A 25,129-nucleotide genomic window follows, 5' to 3' on the forward strand; every position below is an offset into this window, starting at 1 on the left:
TTAAAGTGCTGCTGTTTAAAAGTGAGATCAAGTAGATCGGCATTTAAAGTCCTTTTCTCTCGCATGTCCTCGGGACTCTGAGGCCAGCTCTTACACAAACTTCCCCCCGTATCTGTCTATCATAAAGTGGTTTGAATTGTTGTGAACAATCTGCATTGAAAACGGGCAAATCCCATAATCCCCTTTACGGCGCAGAAATTCTTTGAACCGAGACAATAAAGGGAGGCCCGCCCTAATTGCTGAGTGATCAGCGGTAGTCTGGGTGCATGACGGGACATGCAAATGTGCTTCCAGTGAGACGCTGCAGCTCTGCTTTAACAGAGCAGGGGAGCAGGTGAGAAGCGAGGCCAGCTTTACTGCGGCTTAAGAGGAATACCGCTACTGTTTGTAGACCTTCAATTTGGTTTTTCACATTTGTCACATTTCACCTGCTGTCTTTGTTGCGTTCTCGTGAGGTTTTATGAGGTGAACCAGCACAAGGAAGCACATTACTCTGAGGAGAAGGCACGGACTCTGAAGTTACTTTACAAATACAAATCTAAACTATAATATGTACGTGTTTATTTATTTCAAGTATTTTGAGCTTTACCAAGTTTGCAATTTTATTATTTTTTCCCCCCCTCCATTTTCCACTATTCTCAAACTGAAAGTTTACTCAATCAGAATTAGTTCTTTGACTAGACCACATGCTTTGAATTAAGCCATCAATGCAGCTCTGGATCAGTGTTCAAGGTTTCTGCCTGCAAAAAAAAAAAAAAAAAAAAAAAAAAAATCTGTATATTTAACGCCAATGAACAGTAAAATTTTAACAGGAAAAATCAGTAAACGATAAAAAAAAAACCAATGTGAAGTTGCAGTGAAACAGCAAAAATTATTTTTCTTAAGTTAAAACGTTTTCATTTAAAGTAAAACATTGATTCCAGCACCATTTATAACCATAAAATAAACAAAAACAATGCCATGTACACATGAAAGAAAAAGTGTTTTACCCGTAATTTTATGGTGGATTTCTGGAAACCACAGCTGAAGCCGTTTTAACTGTAGAATTTACTCCCCCCATCCTTAAGCAGACAGATTAGCTTTAAATTTGAAAAAGTGAAACAATAAATAAACGAGGCGGTATCGTCATGGCAAAAGTAACACACCCTGTCTTCTTGTCAGAACACTGTGACTTCCACAACTTTGATCCCAATGCTCGCCTACTGTTCATTACTGGAACACGTGAAAAACAACAAACACACTTCAGAAACATAACAGGACATGACAATGGATTTTAATTCAGGTTATCAGTGTAACTGGTGCTGAAATATTGATATTCATAAAAAAGCTGAAAGCCATCTTTTTCTTTTCTTTTCACAATTACCTACTGCTTTGTATTGGTTCATCTAATAAAATCCAGATAAAATATAGATATATTTTTTATGTTATCTTCAAAATTTGATTTTCATGAGCAGCAGCTTCTGAATTAGCAGAAAACACGGTTTGAGTCGCAGCAGACATTACGCAGCTGAAGACATTTACACCGGCACATGCAGGTCACGTAATGTGACTCATCCCTCGCAAACTCAAATAAACTCACGAGTCGTCCAAGTGGGACACAAACATTGGTAAACCTTAGCATCCCCTTTAACTGTAATTGTTTAGACTACAATTTGATTCTCTAAATTGGTTTAGTTATCTTTGGATGTAAACAGACACAGCTACACAATGTAAGACAGACTTTTCTGTTGACTTAAGTGATATAAACACAACATTTCTTTGCCCTAAAATTAAAGTCAGAGCCAAGTCACTTAAATGTAGTTTATTCTCAGCTAAAATTAACACTCATCCTGGCCGTGAACACACCATCCCTATAGTGGCACATGCACAAAGTTGAAGAACACCGAATTATTTTCAAAAACTGAAGGAGCCTGAATACCTATACTGCACACCCAACCTTTTAGACGACAGGTTTTCGTTCTCTTTCAACTCCTTTTGAAACATGTTGAAGTTTGTAGTTATGAAATATGCGAAACGCTTACAGAGAAATTAGGACAATCACAACACTGTAGTTGGGAAAATCATTCAACTCTTAAAGGAGAAGCTTCCGGATATTTTCAGGAATTCCTTTCATCTTTCACATTTCCTACCAGCAGGTGGCGATAATGAGGCTATTAGCTGGTTTTCGAACATCTATAGAATCGCCGAATAAAACGAAGTCATCAAACTGCGACACAGACGCACTGCAGTGGTAAGCACCACACCTTTGCTCTGTAATAATATATGTTTATATTTAAACCTTGTGCTAATGATTTAATTTAACCCATTAAAGCTTCGTTATTAATACAGCTTCTAGAAACAGCTGCTAATATTAAAATGATGAATGAAGAAGTTAAAAATGTATTTAGCCCCGCAGCTAAAGACGGACGGAGCTAACATTAGTGTCTGAACTGCTCATCGCGTTTATTTCTCAACTTTCTAAAACCAAGACTAGTTTAATAGACCTTTAGGTTTTTGTCAAGTGCTATTTATAATTGGTAATTTATTATTTTTATTTGTTTAAAAGAGTGTTAGAGTAAACCATATTCAGTCGGCGCTTGACATGTTGTTAGCAAGACCGTTACTTTAGCTCCAAAGCTAGTCCATATTATGTCGTAAAATTATCTGCTAGTTTAATCTGTGACACCATTCGATTGTGTATGATTGTGTACTGCCTTTTGCAACTGTATTTTTGTCGGCAATGGATAATTTAAATAGTTAGAATGAAAATAATGGGTTGTTTTAATAACGGGAGCTCATCTTTGCGCCTTTTGCCGCAGCCGTACATTCGGTGCGCCTTTAATGCATTATGAGTTTGTTCGGAACGGCTTCCAGCTTTGGAACAGGAGGGACTGGTGTTTTTGGAAGCACGACAACCGACAGCCATAATCCCATGAAGGTAAACTGAAAGAACTCGTTGAACGCAGTGCAGTGATGGTGACTCCTGTGCATCCCTCTCTCACCTGTTCGCCTGATATTCTCTTACAGGATGTCGAAGTGACCTCGCCTCCAGATGACAGCATCAGCTGCATGGCGTTCAGTCCCCCAACCATGCCAGGAAACTTCCTTATTGCGGGATCCTGGGCGAATGATGTGAGTTAGTTGTTGAGTCAATCAGTAGAAATCTATGCAGACAGAAACCAAGGATGGATTTTGTGACCCAGTGTGCTTGCTAGAGAGCAGCTGCTGTAAAATGTTGCTATAGTAGCGCTCTAAAGGTATCTTCCATGGAGAATGTAGGTCCTTACTTTAACTGGGACAAGCTGTCAAAATCATTATTATGGTAGTGTCATTGGATGCAGTATTTGTTTTGTGATAAATTATTTAAGTAGTATTCATATTTTCAATATCTTTCAAAACCTCTGGCATTAGTCACATTTTAAAAAGATGGAGAAAGGGAGTTCCATGTTAAAAATGTAAAAATAACATTTTTGTTGGATGATGGAAAACATCCTTTTTAAACATGCTAGTAATGAAATTGTGCCAAGTGTGACTAAATATAGGTTGATTAGACAAAACATTTTGTGTACTAGTTAAAATGTTTGTGACCAACCTAGAGGAATGCTTCGGGTCACTATCTTGCGTAAAGCCAGATTTCCTTTATTTTTTCGAACAATTTCTGGGGTTAGAGGTTTTGCTTCAGGACTTGAAAATGTTTCTCTAAAATCCATCCTGTTACATGACAATCAGAATGCAGCTTCGTTTCCACAAACCGGACCAAAGTCACACATTTGCAGTCGTATTTTGTTGTTCCTGTGTGATTTCAGGTGAGATGTTGGGAGGTGCAGGACAACGGACAGACCGTCCCCAAAGCCCAACAGATGCACACGGGTCCGGTGCTGGGTGTCTGCTGGAGCGACGTAGGTGTCATCTTACAAAAACAAAACGACCCACACGGCTCATAAGGGTGCTTGAAAACCCTTGAATATCAATTAGGTGTTTTCAAGGTTTGGAAAGTGCTTGGTTTATGGATAAAGCCATTGAAAGTGTACAGGGTTTTGTAATAAAATGAAATCTAAATCCTAAACTTTGACATTACCTACAGTTGAAATGTGATTTTTTTATTTTATTAAATTTTTTTTAGTACAGCTAACAAAAAGACGGACACTTTTTCTCACTGTCTGAAATTAAATCAGACTAAACTCTTCATGTTTTGGCCCAGTTAGAATTAACAAAATTATTTCTATTTGCTAAATGCCTGAAAACTTGGCAAGAATTTTTTTTTGAGATTTTTTGTAACTTTCTTTGTTGATTTTGTTTAAATATTTAATTGGATCAGCAATGTTCTTTACCATACCTCATATTGTATCCGTGTGATGAACATTTATTATCACAAGATGTTAACAGTAATAAATGACGTAACAGTAAATTGAAACTTTCAAAAAAAAAAATAAAAAAATTTTTTTAGTTCATTTGTGTCGTTTTCCCCCCCCCCAAAGTTTGATGCTGGAAAAGTTTGAAAACATTCCTCGCAAATGTTTGTAAAGTACTTGAATTTTAATGTGGGAAAAGTGTATGAATCCTGAATCCATGTGTTGGATATTTGCTGCTGGACTGCAATAAAAGCTTATGTTTGTTTTTTATTCTGCAGGATGGCAGTAAGGTGTTCACCGCGTCATGCGACAAGACGGCCAAGATGTGGGATCTTAGCAGCAACCAAGCGATGCAGATTGCACAGGTTGGCCGAGATCCCGCCGGGTCCGCCGTGCGATCAGCTTGATTTCATCTCACACGTCTCCTGCTTTCTCTCCACAGCATGACGGTCCAATCAAATCAATCCACTGGATAAAAGCCCCAAACTACAGCTGTGTCATGACCGGCAGCTGGGATAAAACACTGAAGGTACGACAGCCTTCTTCTGGGTTTCCCACAGAAAACCTGTTAACCCCGGCGGTAGGAGCGCTACGGCAGTCATCCTGCGGTTCTCCGTGTTTTTGAGTTAAAAATGTTCTAAAGTTGACAGGAAATGTGAAAATATGACTAGGTAGTTATGTGTTATTGGAAGATATTATTTACGTAACCTAAACACCAACTGTAAAGTCTTTAAAAAAGCAAACAAAAAAGCAGTTGTTTCAGACACTAATTGAAGTGTCCAAAATTTTTTGATCCGTTTTCTGTGACTTGTCATTTTATTTGCTTGTTCTTGGCATGTAGACCAGTAAACGTCAGCAGTGGTTGCAGAAACTGGTGTATCAAAAAAAAAACTATAACAAATAAACAAACAATTCTTAGCCTGGTGGGGTCACAAGTCAGGCCTGGTGGCCCACCAGGCTTACAAAGCTGTGTGGGAAAGCCTGATTCTTTTAGCACTTTGAACACATTCGTTTGTTGGGTTTATAGAGAAAGTGATTCCAGTCTGAGACACATCTATCTATCCGTCTGACGTTTTGTCGCATTTAGAAACCTTGCCGTTTTTCTCTTCAAAGTTTTGGGACACCCGCTCCCCCAACCCCATGATGTCCCTGCAGATGCCCGAGAGATGCTACTGTGCCGACGTTGTAAGTCCGTTATAAACAGCGTGAGGTCATTTCTAAAAGCTTCCCGGTGAGAGAACTGACTCAGACTGTTGGACGTAGGTGTATCCCATGGCAGTGGTAGCCACAGCTGAAAGAGGCCTTATAGTGTACCAGTTGGAGAACCAGCCTTCTGAGTTTCGCAGAATAGACTCCCCTCTCAAACACCAGGTGAGCTGTTCTTTAACTCTTTGAGGTTTTAAAAACGTTGCAATGTTTTATTGTCATGCAAATTCAGAATTGTCTGGTTTTTTTTTTTTTCTTCTTTTCAGCACCGCTGTGTTGCCATATTTAAGGACAAGCAGAACAAGCCAACAGGCTTTGCACTGGGAAGCATTGAGGGCAGAGTGGCGATCCATTACATCAATCCGCCAAACCCGTGAGTTTTTGTAGAACACACAACCCGTATGCAAGCTTCCTGCTCCACACCTAAAAACGTAAAAAAAAAAAAATAAATAAAAAAAACCCACCAACTTTACCGTATCTTCTAATCTTCTTTAGAGCCAAAGATAACTTCACCTTCAAGTGCCACAGGTCCAATGGAACCAACACAACCACTCCACAGGACATCTATGCTGTAAGTTGGTCTTCTTGTATCAACACCATTAACAGTTAGGGATGGAATGCAGATTTTCTCCACTTTTAGATCCAAGTTTGGCAAAAGCAACACACCACCAGGAACACATCCCAACTATGGTGAAATACGGTGGTGGCAGCATCATGCCGTAGCTTGTATTCAACAGAGACAGTGAAGACAGATGGAAATCAGAGGAGTTTCCTGAAACATGTTAAACTTCAAAGACACTTGGGCGTGCTGTGGTGGCGTAGGGGATAGCCTGACCCACATTTGGAGGCCTTGAGTCCTCGACGCGGGTTCGATTCCCGGACCCGGCCGACATTTGCCGCATGTCTTCCCCCCTTCCTGTCAGCCTACTGTCATATAAGGGACACTAGAGCCCACAAAAAAAACAAACTTCAAAGACACTTGAGCATTAGGTTGAGGGTTCAAGTCCCCACAGAGCATCAACCTTACACACCCAGACAAAATGGTTTTAGACTAACATGTATTTTTGTGTTATAGTGTCCCGGTCAAAGTCCAGACCTAAATCCAATTGTTAATTTGAGAAACTGAAATTCCAATCTGACACCACAAACCTGTCATGAGAGACGCAGCTGTATCGACAAGACAAGGGGCTAAATAGAAATGCATGCCACACTTTTCAGATTTGTATGCGGAAACCATTTTAAAAAGTGATGCGTCATTTTCCTTATGGAACCTGCTCTGTTGGTCTGTCACATTAAATCTTAATGGGAGACTGTGCTGTTATCAACTAGCTAGATTAACAAAACAAATAACTGGATTCATCTTGAATCAATTATTCAATTAATTGTCAATTAATTTGGTAATCAACATTAGTCTCCTGAAAAAAAAGCATGTTCTGAGCAGGTAATTAATCCAAAACTGTATGTAATATTTGTATATATTTCACATTTAACATAAAGAAAACCTGTTGTCTGTAGACACGTTTTCCCCAAACTCCTCAAATGGCCCAGTTTTAGCTTCACCCAGTTCAAATTCACTAAAAGAATGCTTTCATTGTACTTTTCTTAATTACAAATAAAACAATTAAATTCTTTTTTTTTTTTATCTTTCAATATATTTCCAATATTGTATACAAGAGGCTTGAGTGGTTAAATGAGAAAGCTGTATAAAGTGCCAAAAAAATGTTCTACGGTTAATTGTCAGAACAATCGATTATTCTAATCGATCACCGAAATAATCGTTAGTCGTCAGCCTTACTGCACTTCCGTTTCTCCTGACCAGGTTAACGCCATCTCCTTCCATCCCGTCCACGGCACACTGGCCACCGTGGGCTCCGACGGACGCTTCAGCTTCTGGGACAAAGACGCGCGCACCAAGCTGAAGACCTCCGAGCAGCTCGACCAGCCAATCACAGCTTGCTGCTTCAACAACAACGGCAACATCTTCGCGTACGCCTCGAGTTACGACTGGTCAAAGGTACGAGGCGCTTCTTCACCTCTCTTTATCGTTTTACTTTAAAAAAAAGAAAAAAAGAAACGAGTCCTGATCTTCTAGGGCCACGAGTACTACAACCCCCAGAAAAAGAACTACATCTTTCTGAGGAACGCCGCTGAGGAGCTGAAGCCTCGGAACAAGAAATGGTGAGAGAAGGGCAGCCGCCGTCTGTTACCGTGGAGACCGTGGTCAATGAATGGGGCTGCCCCGTTTCCTGATTGCTCCTGTGGCTCTGACTGTGGGCTCTCAAGGGCATGCATGAATGTGGGCAGTAGGGATACCGACATGGTTTATTTTCTTTTTTATTCAGCCTCGCTCTGTAGCCACCCGGTTTGGTAAAAGCACTCTGCACTTTAAAATATGTAATGTCGTTTGCTCCAAATGTGTGTGTGCCCAAGCTACTCTTGTACTCAAGCAGGGTTGTATGTAAAGGATGGAACCTTCTGTCTTAGCTGAAGAGTCTAGCCTGTAAACATGAAGTATTTAATGTTAAGTAGAGGTACTTAAAGATGTTATTTATTGGAATATTGAAGCTTAAAAATGAAAAATATCCTAAATACAGAAACCAAGCATATTTTGTGAGCGCTTTGCCTGTAGAATAGCCATTCATCCTTTTGTTCAGAAATAAACGAGCGATGAAACAACCTCGCTGCTCTGTCACTGACTGCTACTTCCTGTCTCCAGATTCGCCGTGCCAAGTCGCACCTCTTGTGGAGAATTGCGGAAGACCTGCTGCTTTAGTGTGCGTGTATGCGTTCGAGACATGCTCCTTCCTTTCGACAGACATCTGGACCAATGCCGTGGCTCTCTGGTGCCTTGCATGGACCAATCAGTGGGGCCAACCCATCTCGATGTTGCATGATAGTTGGCCTTTTTTAAGTTTTCCGTAGAAGCGGAAGAGGGCTTTAATTTGATATTCGTCTTGATATTTTTTTAATGACTATTTCAATGTGTCCAAGTTGGTTGTTGTTTTTGTTTGGTTTTTCCCCCCCCCCCCACAACTTCCAAAAAGTTTTTCATTTTCTTGTAATTTTGCTGTTATTGTTCCATTAAAGATATTGGGATGTAAAATAAATAAGTGCGCCCTCGTAGATTCCAACGTTGTGCATGCATTTCGACAAGACAGGCAACTGTGACCTAAAGGACCTCTGTAAAGTTCTGTGTTAGGAGGCTGCAGAGCAAAGGTAATATTTACGGACTTGACAAAGATCTCACCTTACGTTTTGGATGCTAAATGTTTTAACTACCGTACTCCCTCCCATCTGCCTGTTTTACTCACAGTTGACCAGCAGGTGGAGTATTTTCCCCAACAGTTTTAACTCAGCAGGACAAATGGGATCAAAGGTGTGTGTGATCCAGTTCCCCTGGATGGGTGGAGGATTTCAGGAGGATCTGAATGAGGTAGTTGGGGCTACTACAAAGGCCTTGTGTGAAGAGTGGACCAGATCATAGAGGTAGAGGTGTGAGTTAAGTGACTTTTTATAGAGGTCATTAGAGCGTCACCTCTTTGTCAGACTGACCCTAGGTAGTTAGCAGTAGACCTCCAAGGCAACAGTGGCGGGAAGGTTTAAAGCCACTACAGCTCAACGTCCTTGCTACGCTTTCGGAGAACCACCTTCACTTTATCAGGTTCCGCAACGTTTCTGTGAAGCTCCAATAAAATCTCTCAAGGTCTTAAAATCAGCTTGTTCTGCAGGGTTAACGTGTCTCTCTGGTGCTGGAAATGTAACAAATCTTACCTTGCAGAAAACAACCAAATGGATAGAGCGCCGAGTAACCCGAGTTATAAAAAGTATTGTGATGTGGCACACTACTAAAGTTGCAAAGGGCAATTTGCATTCAAGACAATAACGGTCCAAATCCATTATAAACAGACTGGGGATATGTCTGTTTATGGGAGACATACCCAAGCAATTTACTGAGGTATAGTGGAGTTATGATGCTGATTGTGTATAAATTAATCACTCATGCTTTGCTCAAACTCATAGTGTGGGCATCCGCCATTAACGTCATTCATCGTGACCCCACTTAAAAAATAAAGCAAATAATTGTTTTGCAGTTTGAGTAAGATGGGTTGATCCTGGACACTGTTGAGGACAGCAGGCTTTCATTGAAAGGTTTATGGGAGAGGGGAAAACGTAGAAAGAGAAAAAAAAGCAGAAGATGATATGATCTTGAATACTTTGAAATGGAAACTAAAAGATAAAAGATGGGGAAGAAAAAAAATGACCTCAGGATATCCAGAGTAATCTCCGTTCTAGATCGTCTAGTTTATGCGTCAGCCAGCCCATCTCTGACTCATCCAGCAGAAAACATTTAAAAAGAGATTTACTCCTGAGGTGATGAGAAGAAATGCACATTAATTTCGGAATTTAAAGGATCTGGGGCAGAAATACCTGTTCATGGCAGATGTGCAGCAGTTCTCACAGTGGTTACATGACCATAATTTCAAAGATTTTCAGAGTAATTAGATATTTTATTTTAGTGGCTTTTAAGGAAACCTCTAAAAGGTTTCTTTTAAAGCAAGAATAGGATGATCCTTTATTGACCCATTGTGAGAAAATGTAGATATCTATCTTTAACAAGTGTCCAAATGTCTGCTTGTTCCTTTAGATTTAGAACAAGCATGAACTTTTTTAAATTTTTTTATTTTGGAATGCTGTGTTATCAGAATATCAGCACCTCTGGAAATAAGTTCATGTATGTTTTTAGTTGTTTTCAGTGTATTTTTATGTCATTAAACAAGCGGCATGAGTAGAAATTCTATCTCTGAATATGCTCATTTAGTATTTGAACACAGAAAATGAAGATTCAAATGTTAGAAGCTTGTAACAACAATGAGGGAAGATTTTGCAAGTGGAATGGACCATTACATCTGTCCCAGATCCAAACTCCCACAACTGAGACAATCTGAACACAGCAAATGCAAATGGTCGCACTCAAAAGAACTCTTTGTTAGTTTCTTTCTATGTTATCTCACCCGAGTTATGAAAGTTTGTTTTCGAGAGAGTTGCGTTTATCCTGATTAAACGTTTTATCACAAAAGAGCAAAAACATCTCTGTAGGTGTAAACTACATCTAAAATAAGTTTGATGACTATTGACTTAAATTGTAAACATGTTTAAAATGTCTATCTTTCTATATCTACCATATCACCATGTCATATCTGCAAAAGGCAAATTTACGCTACTAAGTATTGCATGTAGGGGAAGGATTTAGGCTACAGGTCGGTGGTATTTCCGCTCCTGTTTTAGAGCAGTCCAGCGCGTACAGTACAGCTTTTTCTTTGTGCTTAAAAAGACAAAAGCAGGTGCAACTGGCACCGTGAAACGACGAGCCAATGGGAGGACCCGCTTCAACAGTTGTGCACGAAGAGTCCACGCTCATTGGCCAACAGTTGTGGTGGTGGGTGGAGTCATATCGTTTGGTATAAATACTCCTAGCACGGTTTCTTGTCATGACTACCAACCGGCTAGGTGTGCTGGCTGTGGAAGGCTTACACGCGGCGAGAAGCGCGGATTCCTACAGGTTGCCGCAACTTTTTTTTTCTTTCTTTTTTTTTTTTTTTCCAATTTTACCAGAGTCTACAGAGAGCGAAAACAAAACGGCGTCGCTCCACTATAGATAAGAGCGTGGTTTTTTTGATGTCGGCGGAACTGTTGAGCTCTTAGTGTAGTACTCTGTGTGCCTGGGTCTGTCTCTCCGGCTTGACCAATGCTCCTGCATCAGTACATGAACGGATCCCTGGAAGTCATGCCTCCCACACCGGTCCAGAAAGACACCACGTTCACTAAAATCTTCGTCGGCGGGCTGCCGTACCACACGACTGACGCCTCGCTCCGAAAATACTTCGAGGCTTTCGGGGACATCGACGAGGCCGTTGTGATAACTGACAGACAGACCGGTAAATCCAGGGGCTACGGCTTTGTAAGTATGAACAACACGGACACACACTCATTTTCGCTTAGCTCTATCAGACCTGTCTTTTTAACTTATCGTCCTAGTTTCTGTCAGTTTGTAAAAAAAAAAAAGTTGTTTTCCGGCTCATTAGCTGTAGAACACGTTTAAAGTCTGAAGTCACTCACGCAGACGTCGCAGGCTTAAACGCATAATTGCACAGCATCTTTGTTTTTGTCTTGCCTTGTTGCCTGGTTGGCTGTTCTTTTCGATTAATGAGGATGACGGATCACAAAAGTTGATGGGTAACTAAGAAGATTATATTTCAGCATATGTCTAATGTCCACTCCTCATTTATAACCCCCCACCCCACCCGACCTCCCCTCAACCCTGAGCAGCCCCAGCTTATTGCTCTGGAAGTGTGTATTTGGTGAGTGTGTGTGCGTGTGTGTGTGTATGTGTGTGTGTGTGAGAGAGAGAGAGATAGGCTGGACTCTTTGCTTGCTTTATATGGTTATTTCAGAGCACTGAAGAGGTTGACCTTGCACACTCTTGCTTTCCATTGTCAGGAACCAGAAGACATGATTTACATCACATTTCAGGCTGCTGAAAAAGAGAGAAAAAGGGACATGCTAGAGTTTTCAGAAAAATCTCTTCAGATGTAGTTCTTCTACTATAGAACAAATTGTCACGGTCAGTTTCAATGATTTAATCGGATTAATATCGATAGCTAATACACACTGAAATATTTGCAAGTGCTCTTCATTCTGACTCTGCATGCCAATAATGACCCCATCGGTTTCCATAAACTATTGATGCCCAAATAATCAAAATCTTACTGACCAAGTTTTGAGAACTGGAGATGGCGAATATGCAGGTTAATTATAATCATTTGTCGTATACAACATTCAATGATATTATCACGATTTTATGATCCCCCCCCCCAATTTCTACCCTCATTTTGTACCACTACATAGCTGTTTTGTCCATGTTTACCTCCAGTATGTACCTGTCCATGTGGTACCAGTTTGTTTGACTCTACATGTTAATGAATTATGAGCAGTCCATTGAAAAGCCAATGGGCTATTGTATGCTTCCATTGTAAATTTCCTGGAAACTCCAGTAATCATGGGGGTCAAAATATATAATATCTGCAAACACTAAAAACCCGTCCTACAAAAGCTTGCAGCTGCCCCTTTTTTTTAACAGTTTGAACACCAAATACACCTCAATATGCATTAATGTGCACATTGGAAACGCTTCAGCCGATTAGCAGCAAGAAAAATAAATTGGGCGCCTGGATTGGCTGGTTTGCAAAGTATTACTTTGGCTATGTATTTCAGCCACCCAACCTGGGTCTTTTGACTGTTTTAGGTAGAAAAATGAACAACTTGGCAAATTATCGGCAACTAATTTGGAGATTAATTAATTTGGACACAGGAAAGTCCGCGACTGGGTGAATCCACAGATACCGAATAGACGTGGCTCTGCTGTCCTTATCGTTTTGGTTATGGTCCCCTTTTTGGGCAAGTTGAGTCAAATGTGGCAGGTTGCACATCACAACCAAACCAAAACGGCAAGAGGAGCAAAGTGAGTTCCTGCCGCTCGATGTCGCTGGACTCGTTTCACCACGTTTACTTACAGCGTGAGGAGACGGTTGAAAAATGACGTTAGATCCTGATTCTCAAAACAGGAATCAAAATCAAACACTTGAGGTTGGACTCAACGGGATCGCTGTGTCAATGTCTAATAAACGTCGCTGCCAAAATGATGGTTACTAATGCAACCTGATGAGGCTGATGTGCGAGTATGATCTTTGTGATGCCATCCAACCAAATGCTGACAAATGGGAACCATTTTGTTTTTTTGTGTTTTTTTTTTTTCCCCTCAGTGAAATACTGTTGTGGAAATCCATACTTCATTACCCAGCTTTCATGTCAACTTTTCATGTTCCAGTTTTAGAAACCGATTACATTTTCTTTGATCTAATCTCTCTGGACCCGTGAAATCATCCTAGCATTTTTAACTGCTCCTCGTTATCCCAGTTCTTGGAGTTCTGTGGGAAAATGACTCTCGTGTACATTTCCATAACTTCAACAACTTCTTCTTTTCAAAAACAAACTCAAAATGTTCCAAGATTCTTTGCAATACCTGGTTTTTATCTGCGTTAATAAGTGATTTATCCGGTCCCTGGGAGATAAAACCATAAAGAACAGAAGCAGCAGTTGGGGAGAAAAAAAATATGCAAATATTTACCAGAACTTAGCAGAGACGCTTCTGTCTGATCGGGCCAAAGAAGGAGTGGAAAACGGCTCAGTGTACCTCTAAAGGGGAATTGGAAGACAATTGTTCCTTGTTTACACGTAAGCTGATGAAAGTCGGAGGGGGAAGCCGTCCGGTGAGTCGAGCAGGTACCGACCGGCTTTCTGTCGGTGGGCCGGCGTTTCAGGTTAAACGGGCTCTTCGTCAAACCGTGCAGGTTGCTTCCAGGGATTTTAACCTCACCGGTTTTTACTCCTGGGTTGCTTTTTGTTTTGTTTTTTGTCTTTTTCTGTCTGGCCTGAAACAAGAAGGAGCCTGAAGCTGAGTGCACAGTTTTTTGTTTTTTTTTGTTTGTTTTTTTTGTCTTAAACACACTTCAGAGGTGGATTAGTGGACGCCCCCCCCCACCCCTCCTCCTCCCAGCACCACCCCTAACCCCGCAGCAAGGCGCTTCACTGTAAACACAGCCTGTTTCCTTCCTGTGTGTTCACAACACAGGCGCCGCAGTGGGCTTTGTTCCCAATAAGCCTCACCGTAAAAGATGCCGAGTGTCCTCTGAAACTATTCAGCTCCGCGTTCTCGGATCGGGTCGGATCACGTGCGGAGAAGACCGAGAACTGGCAGGATGTGGCAATCCAAGCAGAAGGGCTCATCTAATGCCAGGAGGGAGCCGGGTGGAGGGGGGCGTGGACTAATACCAATCTCCTTATTTTGTTCCTAATTGGATAAGCTCCTTGTTGGCCAGATCCATATTTCAGCAGCTCTGCCCATGTCTGAGTGGCAGTCATGGGCTGGCTACTGCTGCTGTGGGCATTTTTTATTTATTTATGTATTTATTTATTTTTTGCCTCAGTGGTGGTTTTCTGTTTTTCTTTATATGAACGGGCCCAAACTAAGTGAGAAGATCAGGGTACACTGGTGTTTGTAATAAGTTGCCATTTCAAAACTATTAAAATCCAAACCACACCCTATGATTTAAATTCAATTTGAGATGGCAGAAAAAGCACACAAGTTGTCAGCTGGCTGAAAGGAACTGCTGTATTTTTTGACAAACGGTGTCTTTTTTTTTTTTTTTTTGACACATATCCAGCCATAAATAACCAGTTTTAGTATAGAAACTCAAGAAGCGCCACCCAACCCAATTTTGTAAACCGGTTGTCAAGCTGAAGGCAGCTGGTACCGGAGCAGTTAGCCCGATTCCTGAACAAATATTAGCTGTTTTTTTTTTTTTTTAGCTGGTCTTTCTTAAAGTGGACCAGTTGAAATCCTGTTGCACATGTTTAGTTTTTTGTTGTTGCTGTTTTTTTCCTACGAGGCTTAAACCATGATTGATTATCAGTTGCATCTGTGGTTGCCAGGTGACTATGACTGACCGGGGAGCCGCAGAGAGAGCCTGCAAGGATCCCAACCCCATCATAGATGGTAGGAAGGCCAACGTCAACCTGGCGTACCTGGGCGCCAAGCCCCGCAGCCTGCAGACAGGTGAGATACGGCTCTAGTTAGCGCTCAGGCTAGCTAGAAAGTAAAGGGGTGGAGAGAACTGCGTCTTTGCAGACGGTGATGAGTGTGGAGGTCTCACAGTTCCACAATTGAACAATTTTGCAGTAAATATCTATGTTTTTACATTTTTTTTTAATATAGGTTAAGTCAGTGTATAATGACTATGGTAAGTAAAACAGATAACTGTATATAAAACACATGTTTTAATTCACAATAAAATTATTAAATGTGTAATTATTCATAAAAATGTAAATAAATTTGGTTGAAATGATGTGTAATTATGCTGGTATTTAATTATGAAGTATTTCCTGTGCTACAGAGCATGAATCTAAACGGTCACTGTGGTTTGTTAAATAGAGCCTAGCATTTGATTGGCTAATCTGCGCGTTAATCTGCATGTTTAGCGGTGTTAGCTCTACACACTGAGACTGATGGATAAGAATAAATGACAATGTTCTGCAGCACAGGAAAAGGAAATAAGTCAATAAATACCGGAATACCTGCAATTCATTTGATTTCCCCACAATAACATCTAATTAATGGTTTTAACATTTGATGTGCTTTATAATGACATACTGAATTTTTAAAATCCTTTTAATGATTTATTGCAATGTGACATTTTATGGGGTGTCTATGCATCCTTAAAAAGTGTTCCATTTTTTTTGTATCTAGAAGTAAGGCCTTAAAATGTCTTCAATTTATTTAAAAAAAAGTAAGTTGGCATTAAATATGTTAATCATAAATTTCAAATTTTGTCGTGGCAGGACTATTTAATGTTATATTTTCTAGTTTGTGTTTTTCCCACTTTATTGCCGGTGGGCAGGATGAAGTTTATCGTCGCCGCTGACTCACTTCTGTCGTCAACTCAGACGATGATGCGTGCATTCTGCGCAAAACCAACTTTTTTTGTACATTTCTGTCATGATACGGGTCTTAACTTTCACTTTTAAAAAGCCTTAAATTTGTTGTTGAAACCTGAAAACTCAAGTTTTATCCCATCAGTGCAGCAGGTAGGGGTGGGCGACATGATGGGGGACATACAGTTTTATCACAATATTTTGTGGTAGCATTGTGATGATGATCAAAGGAACAATAAGAACTATTTGTTGCTACATTTTTAGGTGACTGCATGGCTGTGACAGCACAGCATCGATGGCCTCACAAACACAAACACCGCTCTTGGAAAAACACGCTATTTGTGTAGGACACCGATCACATCCAAAAGTGTGATTTGCATCTCTAAAACGCACACAGTAACTGCATTCAATCTTATTTATTGATACTCCATCATTGAGCAAACATTGGAGAAAAACAAAACAGACAGAATTTATTGTGACTACTTTAAATCAAAAATCTTGTACGAAATTTCTGCCGATAAATGATAGGCGTTCCGATAAATGCTCATCGTCCCTAGTGGCAGGTATAGTGGAGAGGAAGCATCTGACAGGACTGCTTGTCTGTTACAGGCTAACAGACAAACTGTTGCTGCTTTTAATTTGCCGGGTCACACGATCACAGCCTGCAGCTCCATCTAGGAGCTCGCATACCTCGGATTTATGCGACAAATACCATGCAGCTCTGAAACAGCGTATATGTTTTCTTTGCTGGCTTTCTGGAACATTTGAAATATTTCTTCCATGGTAGGCTGGAAACAGGCCGTGCCTCTGTGTCTCAGTGCCCTCTGTGCATTGTTCTCTGCTCCTCCTCTGTAAATGCAGATGTGTGTCTGACAACCATCCTCCCCTCTTCTCCCTCTCTCTCTCTTTCTCTCTCTCTCTCTCTCTCTCTTCCAGGCATATCCATCGGAGTGCAGCCCATCCACCCGGCACTCATCCAGAGGCAGTATGGGTAAGTGAGCAGGGAGTGGGCGCTTGTTATGCTCTCTGCTATTATGCCACCGGGCTGCTATTTCTTTGACAAAACGCAGCCTCTGGAAAGCACACGCCAGTTCCAGTGTCTACACGCAACTCCAGCCGCCCCTCCATTAGCATACGTCGAGTCCCGTCTGGGGCGAGGGGGCCTGTAGAGATCATTCGCGTCTCCGTGGTTAATGGACGCAGGTTCCAGAGGTGAACGTGTGACTCACTCGTTGACCTCCGTCAGGGGCCTCCTGGCTCGTGGTCCGGCCCGAGCGGGCTCCGTCACCGACGGGGGAGTTCTATCAGAGTTGTGGAAAATGGGGGGGGGGGCGGGAAAGTCCACAGAGTCTGGAAGCCACGGTCGGCCGAGCAGCTAACGACCGTTTCACTGTTATGACTCTTCTGACTCCCCCTGCAGCTCTCAGATATCAAGCTTCAAGCTGCAGCCCTTGGGCCTGTTTGGGTTTTACACGCACAGCCTCCTTTTCTGTCAGACAAACAGGAGTTCAGGAAGTTAATCTGAGTGAGTTGTTTGGCATTTGTTGTCGTGGTTGCGTGAAATTCCAAGTCGCTTAATCCGCAAGCAAAAGAAGTTAAACAGTAAGAGCTTAGTTACTTATCAAGTTTAAATGCTGTTTTTTTTTGTTTGTTTTGTTTTTCTGGTTGAAGAGTAAATGAATTTTAAATTTAGCTATTTAGTTCCAAACTAATATAATGCCAAATGTCATCTTAAAAATTTTAATCTTATCATAATGCAGGGTTTCCCCCAGAAACCTTGCTAAGCCTGGTGCTCGAGGTGCTAGGGCAGTCATCCAGCTGGCCGCCATGTTTTTGAGTTAAATGTTTAAAGTTGACAGGAAATTTGAAAATATCACTTGATAGTTACGCATTATTGGAAGACTGGAAGATTAATACCTAAACACCTACTATAAAGTCTTAAAAAAAGGCAATAATTTAAAAAAACCCAACTCAAATATATAAACAATGCTAAGCCTGTTGGGGGCACAAGTAAAGCCTGGTGGCCCGCCAGGCTTATAATACACTGTGGGAAACCCTAAAAATGTTACTTATTTCAGTAGTTTTGTTGAAAAATGCACACAGTTTATATAGATTTACAACAGACGGATCTATTTAAGGTGTTTTATTTCTGTTCATCTTGATGATCGCAGCTTGCAGCGAATCAAATTTAGCATACTACTGAAAAACAACTTGTTCTAACTCTGAGGAGTTGGTTTGCAAATGAAGAGTAAAATCTACTCTGAAAAACCGACTTTGGACCACTGAGTCACTGTCTGGTTCTTTTTCTCCAGTTCAGAAGTGACTTAATACAAGGAATCTCCACAGAACTGCTGACAGGTTCCGATTATCCCTTTTGCTCCTTCCCCTCTGCCTCCCACCAACATGGCTGGTCCAGGACGTGTATAGCGCCTTCAACAACCAGCTTCTTCACCAAAAACATTTTTTGCGGGTTACCCTTCTTGTGGAGGGTGTGGGAGAGTAACTCTTCCTTTTAACAAGTTATTAATTTTATTTATTTTGGAGCGTAATAACCAGAAGTTTTGAGAGGCTTGAATTTTTGGTTGTCCCTGCAGCCTATAATTAGCAAAGTTAGCTAAAACAAACACTTTTATATGTTACGCCGTGTGAAACCAGCCTATATCATTTTTAAACTCCCCTTTTCTGAATACAGTGAAATGAAACTTTTTGGTTTGTAGTGAGATGATTGTAGTAATGTCTGATGAAGAGCTTTAAAAGGATGAGATGTTCATAGAATTTCACAAATGAGTAAAAAAAAAAAAAAAACTTGGCAGGATTTTGTATCTGCTTAAATTAGCTGGAGTCCCACTAGGAACATGTTCCAAAACCTCAGGGGGGAGGACAAAGGAAAGTCCCGTGCATGTCGATGTCCTGCCGGTCCAGAGAGGGTTGGACAAACTCTGAATGTTTTCCTGTGTTTTGCTCGACTGCTGTCTGAGGCGTGTGCCCAACAGGTGCTGCTCCCCTCCACCCTCAGTAACTCCACCCTCCCTAATCTCCTGTGACCACCGCCCCTGAGACGTTCCAAGGCTCGCCCAACACCTGTCCTCCCGAGGTTCCTCTGCACGGCTCGAGTGTTGGACACGGACGTTGCTAAGATGCAGATTGCACACGGGGGGGCTTTTCTTTCCTACCTCCCCCTCCCCCGACCCCACGACGCTTGTGGACATATGGCGGGAGGAAGACGGGGTGTTGAGCAGGATTTTGAGCTGTCCGCTGATGCTGCATGTAGAGACTGGTGTGGATAAGGTGTGGGGTGTAAGGGAGGGGTGGGCCGACGGGGTCACCGGAGATGCATCTTGTGTATTTACAGGGAGGGGGGGGACGCGTCGGCCTTTGTAGACGACTCGTCTCTCGTCAGGATTCGACTCCTTTCCTGCCACTTTTTTTCGTCTTTGTTTTTCTTCTTCCATTAGAGTCCTCCCTCCATTTCTGAATCCGATGGAGTCTCTGAAAACCGACACCTCTGTGAGACTTGGAGGGGGATTGAGAAGTAGAATCAAAAGCGGGGGGGGAGGGAGATCCTCCGACTTAATGTTTAATGAGGCGCTTCCATGGTAACTCGCCTCTACAGGTGTCAAATAAAACACCTTTGTGTCCCCCCCCCCGGGCCACTCCCCATTGAAAGAACCGTTGCAGTTCTTTGGGGGTGAGATGTTTTAAGAGTTGGGCTTTACCTCATCCACACCAACCCAACCCAGTTCAGTCTTGCCTGGTTTCACACTTCACGTCGCATCGAGACATGTCCTGGAGGTCATCTGTGAGATATTTAGCTGCTTGGTGCGACATCTCTTAGGCATTTTCTATCCCCTCTCCCCAGCAGCTCATTATGTTTCTCCCCTCATTGACGAACGCTCCAGCCTTTAGACCGGCTCGCTCTTTGCCAGCCAGCGTTTTCTGGCGAGCCCGTCTCTCCGGTGTCCCGGCCTGCCACTCAGCGCCCCGCTATGACTGGCCGTCAGCAGAAATCCAGCTTACCAACGATATTCCGGCTGTCATCTGCGGCCTCTCTTCCATCGTTTTTATTTATTTATTTTTTATGTTTACTTGTTTACGCAGCGTGCTTGGCATCTCTGCTGCCCTCTGGACTCGCTGTGATCCCAATCCCTGCTTTTACTTCTCGTCTTTTATTCCTGCACCAAAGCGGCGGTCCACCATCACCCTGTCTTGCGCAATGTTGAGGTCGTGTAGAGTTGGCGCGAGGGCTTTCATGCCCCGCAGCCAATGACGTGCAGTCGTCTCCCAAGGCTGAAGTGTGGATGAAGCTCCCCAGTGGTGGGATTTTTACTCCCTCTGAAGCCCCTATTGTCCACAGCCTGCATGTTCCCTTCACTTCTCATTTACTTTTGTTTGGTACACAATTCAAATGTTCATGCACTGTTTAACACATCCTTGTTTTTTTGTTTTTATTTTTTTTTTTGCTTTTGTAGATTTTTATATGGGCATTTAAGGTCTAACTCTCCTTTCATTTACAAAAGGATTCATGTTGACCCAAAGTCTCTCTCTCTCTCTTTTTTTTTTTCTTTTTTTTTTTTATTTGTGTGCAAATTAATCCCTTTAATTTCATTTTTATGCCACGGTTGCCCTCTGCTGCCAGCTGACCAAGTGCACCAGTTCAGGATCAGATGATGCCCTCAGTTTGGGAAAATGTCTGCCCCCACTCTCCTGCCTCCCCTCAGCCAGCCTCTCTACAAGGTGCCAGTGACGGCTTGAGAGTGCAGTGCAGTGTGCTGTGATGGACTGGAGTGTCTTATCTTTTTTTTTTTTTTTCCCCCCCTCTCCTGTTTGTGTGATATGAACTGAAGAGCTTTTGCTGACTGCAGTGTGACTCTTTCCCTATTATGGCATGGTTTGGGGGTTTGCAGTGTGTGTGTGAGCAGAGGTAACGGAGCGCGTTGGTGTGCGCAGGAAGTGAGTACATCCTTATCCAGTGCCTTGGGAGTTTTATACTCGGCATTTTTCACAACTTGTTGCATTACGGCCACAGGCTTCAGTGGGTTTTACGTGATGGGCCAAACTGATGACGTGTTCTGAAGTGGTGAGAAAATGACATGTGGCTGATATCAGGGCTGGGCAATGTGGCGTAAAAATAACATCTGACTACTTTCATATCAAATCCAATTTTATTTCTTGCCTTTTCTTTCCTAAAAAGAAATGAATGACAAAAAAATGTTAGTAGAATATTATTTATTAGTTTTCATTTTCAATCATCCCCATCTGTGAGTTGACCTAAATTTGAAATACAAATAAATATCTGCAAAACAGGCTTGACAAACAAACTTAGGCAATGGATGTGATGACATCACTCTGAACTGTATTTTGGTTTAGAATCATATACAAATAAATATATCTATCTGAAACTCCTCCAGAGTCATTATGGGCCTCCTGGCTGTTTCTCTGGTTATCATTATTATCACTACTTTGTGTTGGTCTACCACCTAAAATTCCAATTATACGTTGAAGTTGTTGGCCGTAATGCGACGACGTGGAGAAACACCAAGCAGAATAACTTCTCAAGGCGCTGTACATGCATGCTTTGATTTCGTAGGTGACTTTCATGAGCAGCAGTTATCTAATGGGACCTGTTTGCAGAGGCAAAACGGTGAAACCGAGTTGACTTTGATGGTTCCTTGTATGTAACTGAAGTGACATTTTCTGTTTTTCTTCCTTTCGTTTTTTTGTTTTGTTTTTTGGTTGTTTTTTTTTTTGCCGCCTTAGCTCTCTTTGTTGTTTTTGCTCAAAATCTGTAATGTCAAGGGTTCAATATGTCTCTAGAGCCAGATCCGTCGACTCCTTGATATGCAGCGTTGGTTAACCCTTCCTGCTCTGTTTGGGGGGGCGGTAGGGGTAGGAATGGGGAACACTTTTTATATTTTAATCTCACCTGAAAAAACATTTCTCTTTCTTCTGTGGATAAAGTCCTAAAAATTAAAATCTGTTCATCCACCAACCACTCCCACCCAGCCACCACCACCACCTGTGAGATTGTGTGTGTGTGTGTGTGTGTGTGTGAGGCAGAGTTACAAACTGATTGAGAACTACGAGACTCTAACTTCTGCCCTCCCTTAAAGCACTTCCCGTTTTTCTTTTTTTTCCCCCTCCCGTCTGTGTGTGTGTGTGTGCGTGTGTGTGTGTTCAGAGAGTGAAGAGCAGCAGCTGTTAAAACACTGCTGATGCCTGAGCTTGAAAAGCTGCCAGTAACGGCTGCCTCTGTCATTTACCCCCCAGCCCCCACTGCTTGTCCCTTTCGTACAGCAGAAGATCCGATCCAACAGGTTTGGTGTTGTTGTTTTTTTTATCTCATTGGTTTACACAGAGAATTGAGTCACCTTCAATACTAACCTCTTTGTTTAATTGTTTCTAGGGCTGGGCAATACATTTTTATTTTATTTTTTAAATCGATTAATCAGATATTTGGTTTTTAAGATTTATGTTTTGGAAAATTCTATATATATATTTTTTCCCCACTAATCCATCCTTTGTGTTTCCGTCGTTCAGAGTGATGTCGGCACTCGCAGGGTGACGATCTTCTTTGACAGTCGTGTTTTGATTCCTCTGTTTATTTGCGCTTTGAATTAGAGGTCAACACTACAACAAGATATTAGAGCCAGGCTAAGAATTTTTTATTTTATTATTTTTAATTAGCAGAAGAAAATCCTAAAAATTAAAATGAGGAATGTTGGACACCTCGTGAAGTTATGCTTTGGTATAACATCATCTGTTAACATTTCAGAATCAAATTATCAGTAGCAAGTCTTTGAAGTAATCAAGCAAATGACTGTTTCCAAGAAATGCACAAGCTGAGCTGATTGGATAAGTACGCTTTTTCTTTTCTCAATTAAACAAACTTTTTTGCACAATTTTACAATGTTTTATTATGATTTTATTTTTTTTTGTGCTAATATTCTCATAGTGGAACAAAAATTCTCATAACCCGGCCCTAATTCTCAGTCGGAAAATATTTTCCGTTATTTCTTTTTCAATACAAGGGCAAAAATAATCAATTAAATTCATATCTGTTATTAAAGTTTTTTATTTTTAATCCACCCTGCCCTACCTGCTCCTCACATGACTATCATAAGTTGGTGATGGTAACGGCGCTGAGTGTGAGGCTGGGTGTTCAGAGGCTTTATATTCCTGACACGCCTCCTCATCTGAGAGCGACATAAACAGTAGAAACCAGTCTAGGTTGGGGGTTTCTGCCCCTCTAACCCCCCCCTCTCTGTGTGTCTCTGCAGGTTGGCCCAGCCATACATCTACCCCCAAGCGTTCGTGCAGCCCAGCCTGCTGCTGCCCACTCAGGTGTCTGCTGCCTCAGTCGGCACCAGCCCCTACTTGGACTACAGCTCAGCCTACGCCCAGTACGCCCACGCCGCCTTCGACCAGCAGTACCCTTACGCCGCTTCCCCGGCCGGCTTCCTGGGCTACGGTTACACCACCAGCCCCACAGCATCCGCCGGCCCGTCTGCCGCCGCCACCACGGCAACAGCCACCGTGCATCCCACCTTGCCCTCCGCCACCGCCCAGGCCCCGACCTTCCTGCACTATGCCCCGCAGCAGCACATCCAGCCAGAGAGGATGCAGTGAAGTCAGAGGCGACGGGGGACGGCAGGGTGACAGGAAGCGGAAGAGGACAGGAGAGCAGACCCCTTCAGGGTACCACCGCTGTCGTCAGCAACAGGTTTCAGGAAAAACAATGTCGGCATTATTGCACTATACGACTAAGATGGGCTGCTTGCTCATTGGTACAAGGGGAGGGAGGACTGCTGGGAGTTCAGGAGGGGAAGCCGAACCAGCATACAGTATGTGGTTGCTTCCAGGACATGACACTTCAATTTTTTATTATTATTATTATAATTAATATTATTTTATTGTTCTCTATTATTGTATTATTAATGTCTTTGTCACTATTCGTTTGCCATTATTATCCATGTTGGCGTCGTTTTGTAGCTCAATCAGCAGAGGTCACGCATGTCCTTTCTAGATAGTTTTTTTTTATATTTATTTGGTTGTTTTAAAAAAAAACAATTTTCTCAAAAGTCCAGAACGTCTTAGCTGGACACGGCAGACATTTTGAAGGTGCTGAGGGACGTTCATGTTAGAGTTTTTAATTTAATTTTTTTTTTTCCTATGGTGTCGATATAGAATCGCTGCAGAGCTCTGTCTCTCCTACAGACTTCCACAGCGCAAGAAAACCAGGAGAGATTTCAACTCGGAAGCGACTGCACAGCTTTTTTTTTTTTTTTTACTCCCAATATTTGATTTCAAGAGGCCTTAATAAATAGATATAAAACAAAGAGAATCTCCAATTTATTTTTCCCTGTGCCTCTCCACTCTAAACCAACGTTTAAGGACAGAGAGCCCCTTTTGTAACCGAGCTAACTTCAATTTGATGTAGATAATCATAAACAGTATGAGGAGCTGTGTGTATCGATGAGGTCGCCGACACTGAGCAAAAACACCAGTGTTTTTATTTCTGCTTCTGTACTGAGATGGTTGGACTGTTGCTCCATGTACAGCACATTCAGATGTCATCACGTGCATTTCTCAATATTTATATGTAGGTATTTATAAGAGGTACTAAGTTAAAGAAAAAAAACAAAAAAAAAACTTTTTTCCTTTTTTTTTTTATTTGTTATTGTTATTGTAGTTGTGACACTGACGTCATTTAACTTGCAGTCGTTTGCTGCAGATCCACAAAGTGTCGTCGTTCTTTTCATCATATTACCAGTGGATCTTTGGGTTCATTGGAAATTCTTTTTATTTTTAATTTTCCAGTAAGGTTGTTCTTTACAATCCTTTCAAACAAGCCATAAAGAATAAAAGATTTCTACTCAAGATGCCCTCTGGTGTGTTCTCTTTTTTTATGATAAATTAACCAAAAGCCACATAGAGACTATGTAAATAAATAAAATAAAAAGTTTGGTTCAACAATATTTACAGAAAAATACACACCTTTTTTAGAGCAACAGAAGCATAAGTAATTTGCTGGTTAATTAGTCAGG

At 41.7% G+C, this 25,129-nt stretch overlaps 2 protein-coding genes across 6 annotated transcripts; both read left to right on the forward strand.

Annotated features, from left to right (window-relative positions):
- The first annotated feature begins 250 nt into the window (after positions 1–250).
- Positions 251–8,660, forward strand: rae1 (ribonucleic acid export 1). 4 transcript variants are annotated; one of them, XM_044122685.1, is made up of 14 exons: positions 251–334; positions 2,136–2,230; positions 2,799–2,917; positions 3,007–3,111; positions 3,786–3,878; positions 4,610–4,696; positions 4,774–4,860; positions 5,445–5,516; positions 5,595–5,702; positions 5,804–5,910; positions 6,033–6,108; positions 7,357–7,551; positions 7,630–7,715; positions 8,254–8,660. In XM_044122685.1, coding segments are annotated over exons 3-14 (1,107 nt in total). In that variant the 5' UTR covers positions 251–334; positions 2,136–2,230; positions 2,799–2,827; the 3' UTR covers positions 8,255–8,660. The 4 variants fall into 4 exon arrangements, with proteins under 4 accessions (XP_043978620.1, XP_043978618.1, XP_043978621.1 ...); XM_044122686.1 differs by having other exon boundaries at positions 276–334; positions 2,133–2,230; XM_044122683.1 differs by lacking the exon at positions 8,254–8,660 and having other exon boundaries at positions 274–334; positions 2,133–2,230; positions 7,630–7,719.
- Positions 8,661–11,024: 2,364 nt separating this feature from the next.
- On the forward strand, positions 11,025–24,962 carry LOC122834335 (RNA-binding protein 38-like). 2 transcript variants are annotated; one of them, XM_044122687.1, is made up of 4 exons: positions 11,025–11,496; positions 15,087–15,210; positions 17,022–17,076; positions 23,363–24,962. In XM_044122687.1, exons 1-4 carry the CDS (start codon positions 11,284–11,286, stop codon positions 23,709–23,711), a joined length of 741 nt encoding a protein of 246 aa, XP_043978622.1. In that variant the 5' UTR covers positions 11,025–11,283; the 3' UTR covers positions 23,712–24,962. The 2 variants fall into 2 exon arrangements, with proteins under 2 accessions (XP_043978622.1, XP_043978623.1); XM_044122688.1 differs by lacking the exons at positions 11,025–11,496; positions 15,087–15,210; positions 17,022–17,076 and adding an exon at positions 20,716–20,819.
- The last annotated feature ends 167 nt before the right edge of the window (positions 24,963–25,129 follow it).

The sequence above is a fragment of the Gambusia affinis genome, linkage group LG07, assembly GCF_019740435.1.
Source record: "Gambusia affinis linkage group LG07, SWU_Gaff_1.0, whole genome shotgun sequence".
Classification (NCBI taxonomy): Eukaryota; Metazoa; Chordata; class Actinopteri; order Cyprinodontiformes; family Poeciliidae; genus Gambusia; species Gambusia affinis.

Bases quoted from the DNA above. Each gene is read 5' to 3' on its own strand.
- rae1 (XM_044122683.1), top strand. From the start codon at position 2,828: ATGAGTTTGTTCGGAACGGCTTCCAGCTTTGGAACAGGAGGGACTGGT. The intron at 5,517-5,594 runs GTAAGTCCGTTA...TGTTGGACGTAG, and splicing joins GATGCTACTGTGCCGACGTT to GTGTATCCCATGGCAGTGGT. The intron at 5,703-5,803 runs GTGAGCTGTTCT...TCTTCTTTTCAG, and splicing joins ACTCCCCTCTCAAACACCAG to CACCGCTGTGTTGCCATATT.
- LOC122834335 (XM_044122687.1), top strand. From the start codon at position 11,284: ATGCTCCTGCATCAGTACATGAACGGATCCCTGGAAGTCATGCCTCCC. The intron at 15,211-17,021 runs GTGAGATACGGC...TCTCTCTTCCAG, and splicing joins GCCCCGCAGCCTGCAGACAG to GCATATCCATCGGAGTGCAG. The intron at 17,077-23,362 runs GTAAGTGAGCAG...GTGTCTCTGCAG, and splicing joins CTCATCCAGAGGCAGTATGG to GTTGGCCCAGCCATACATCT.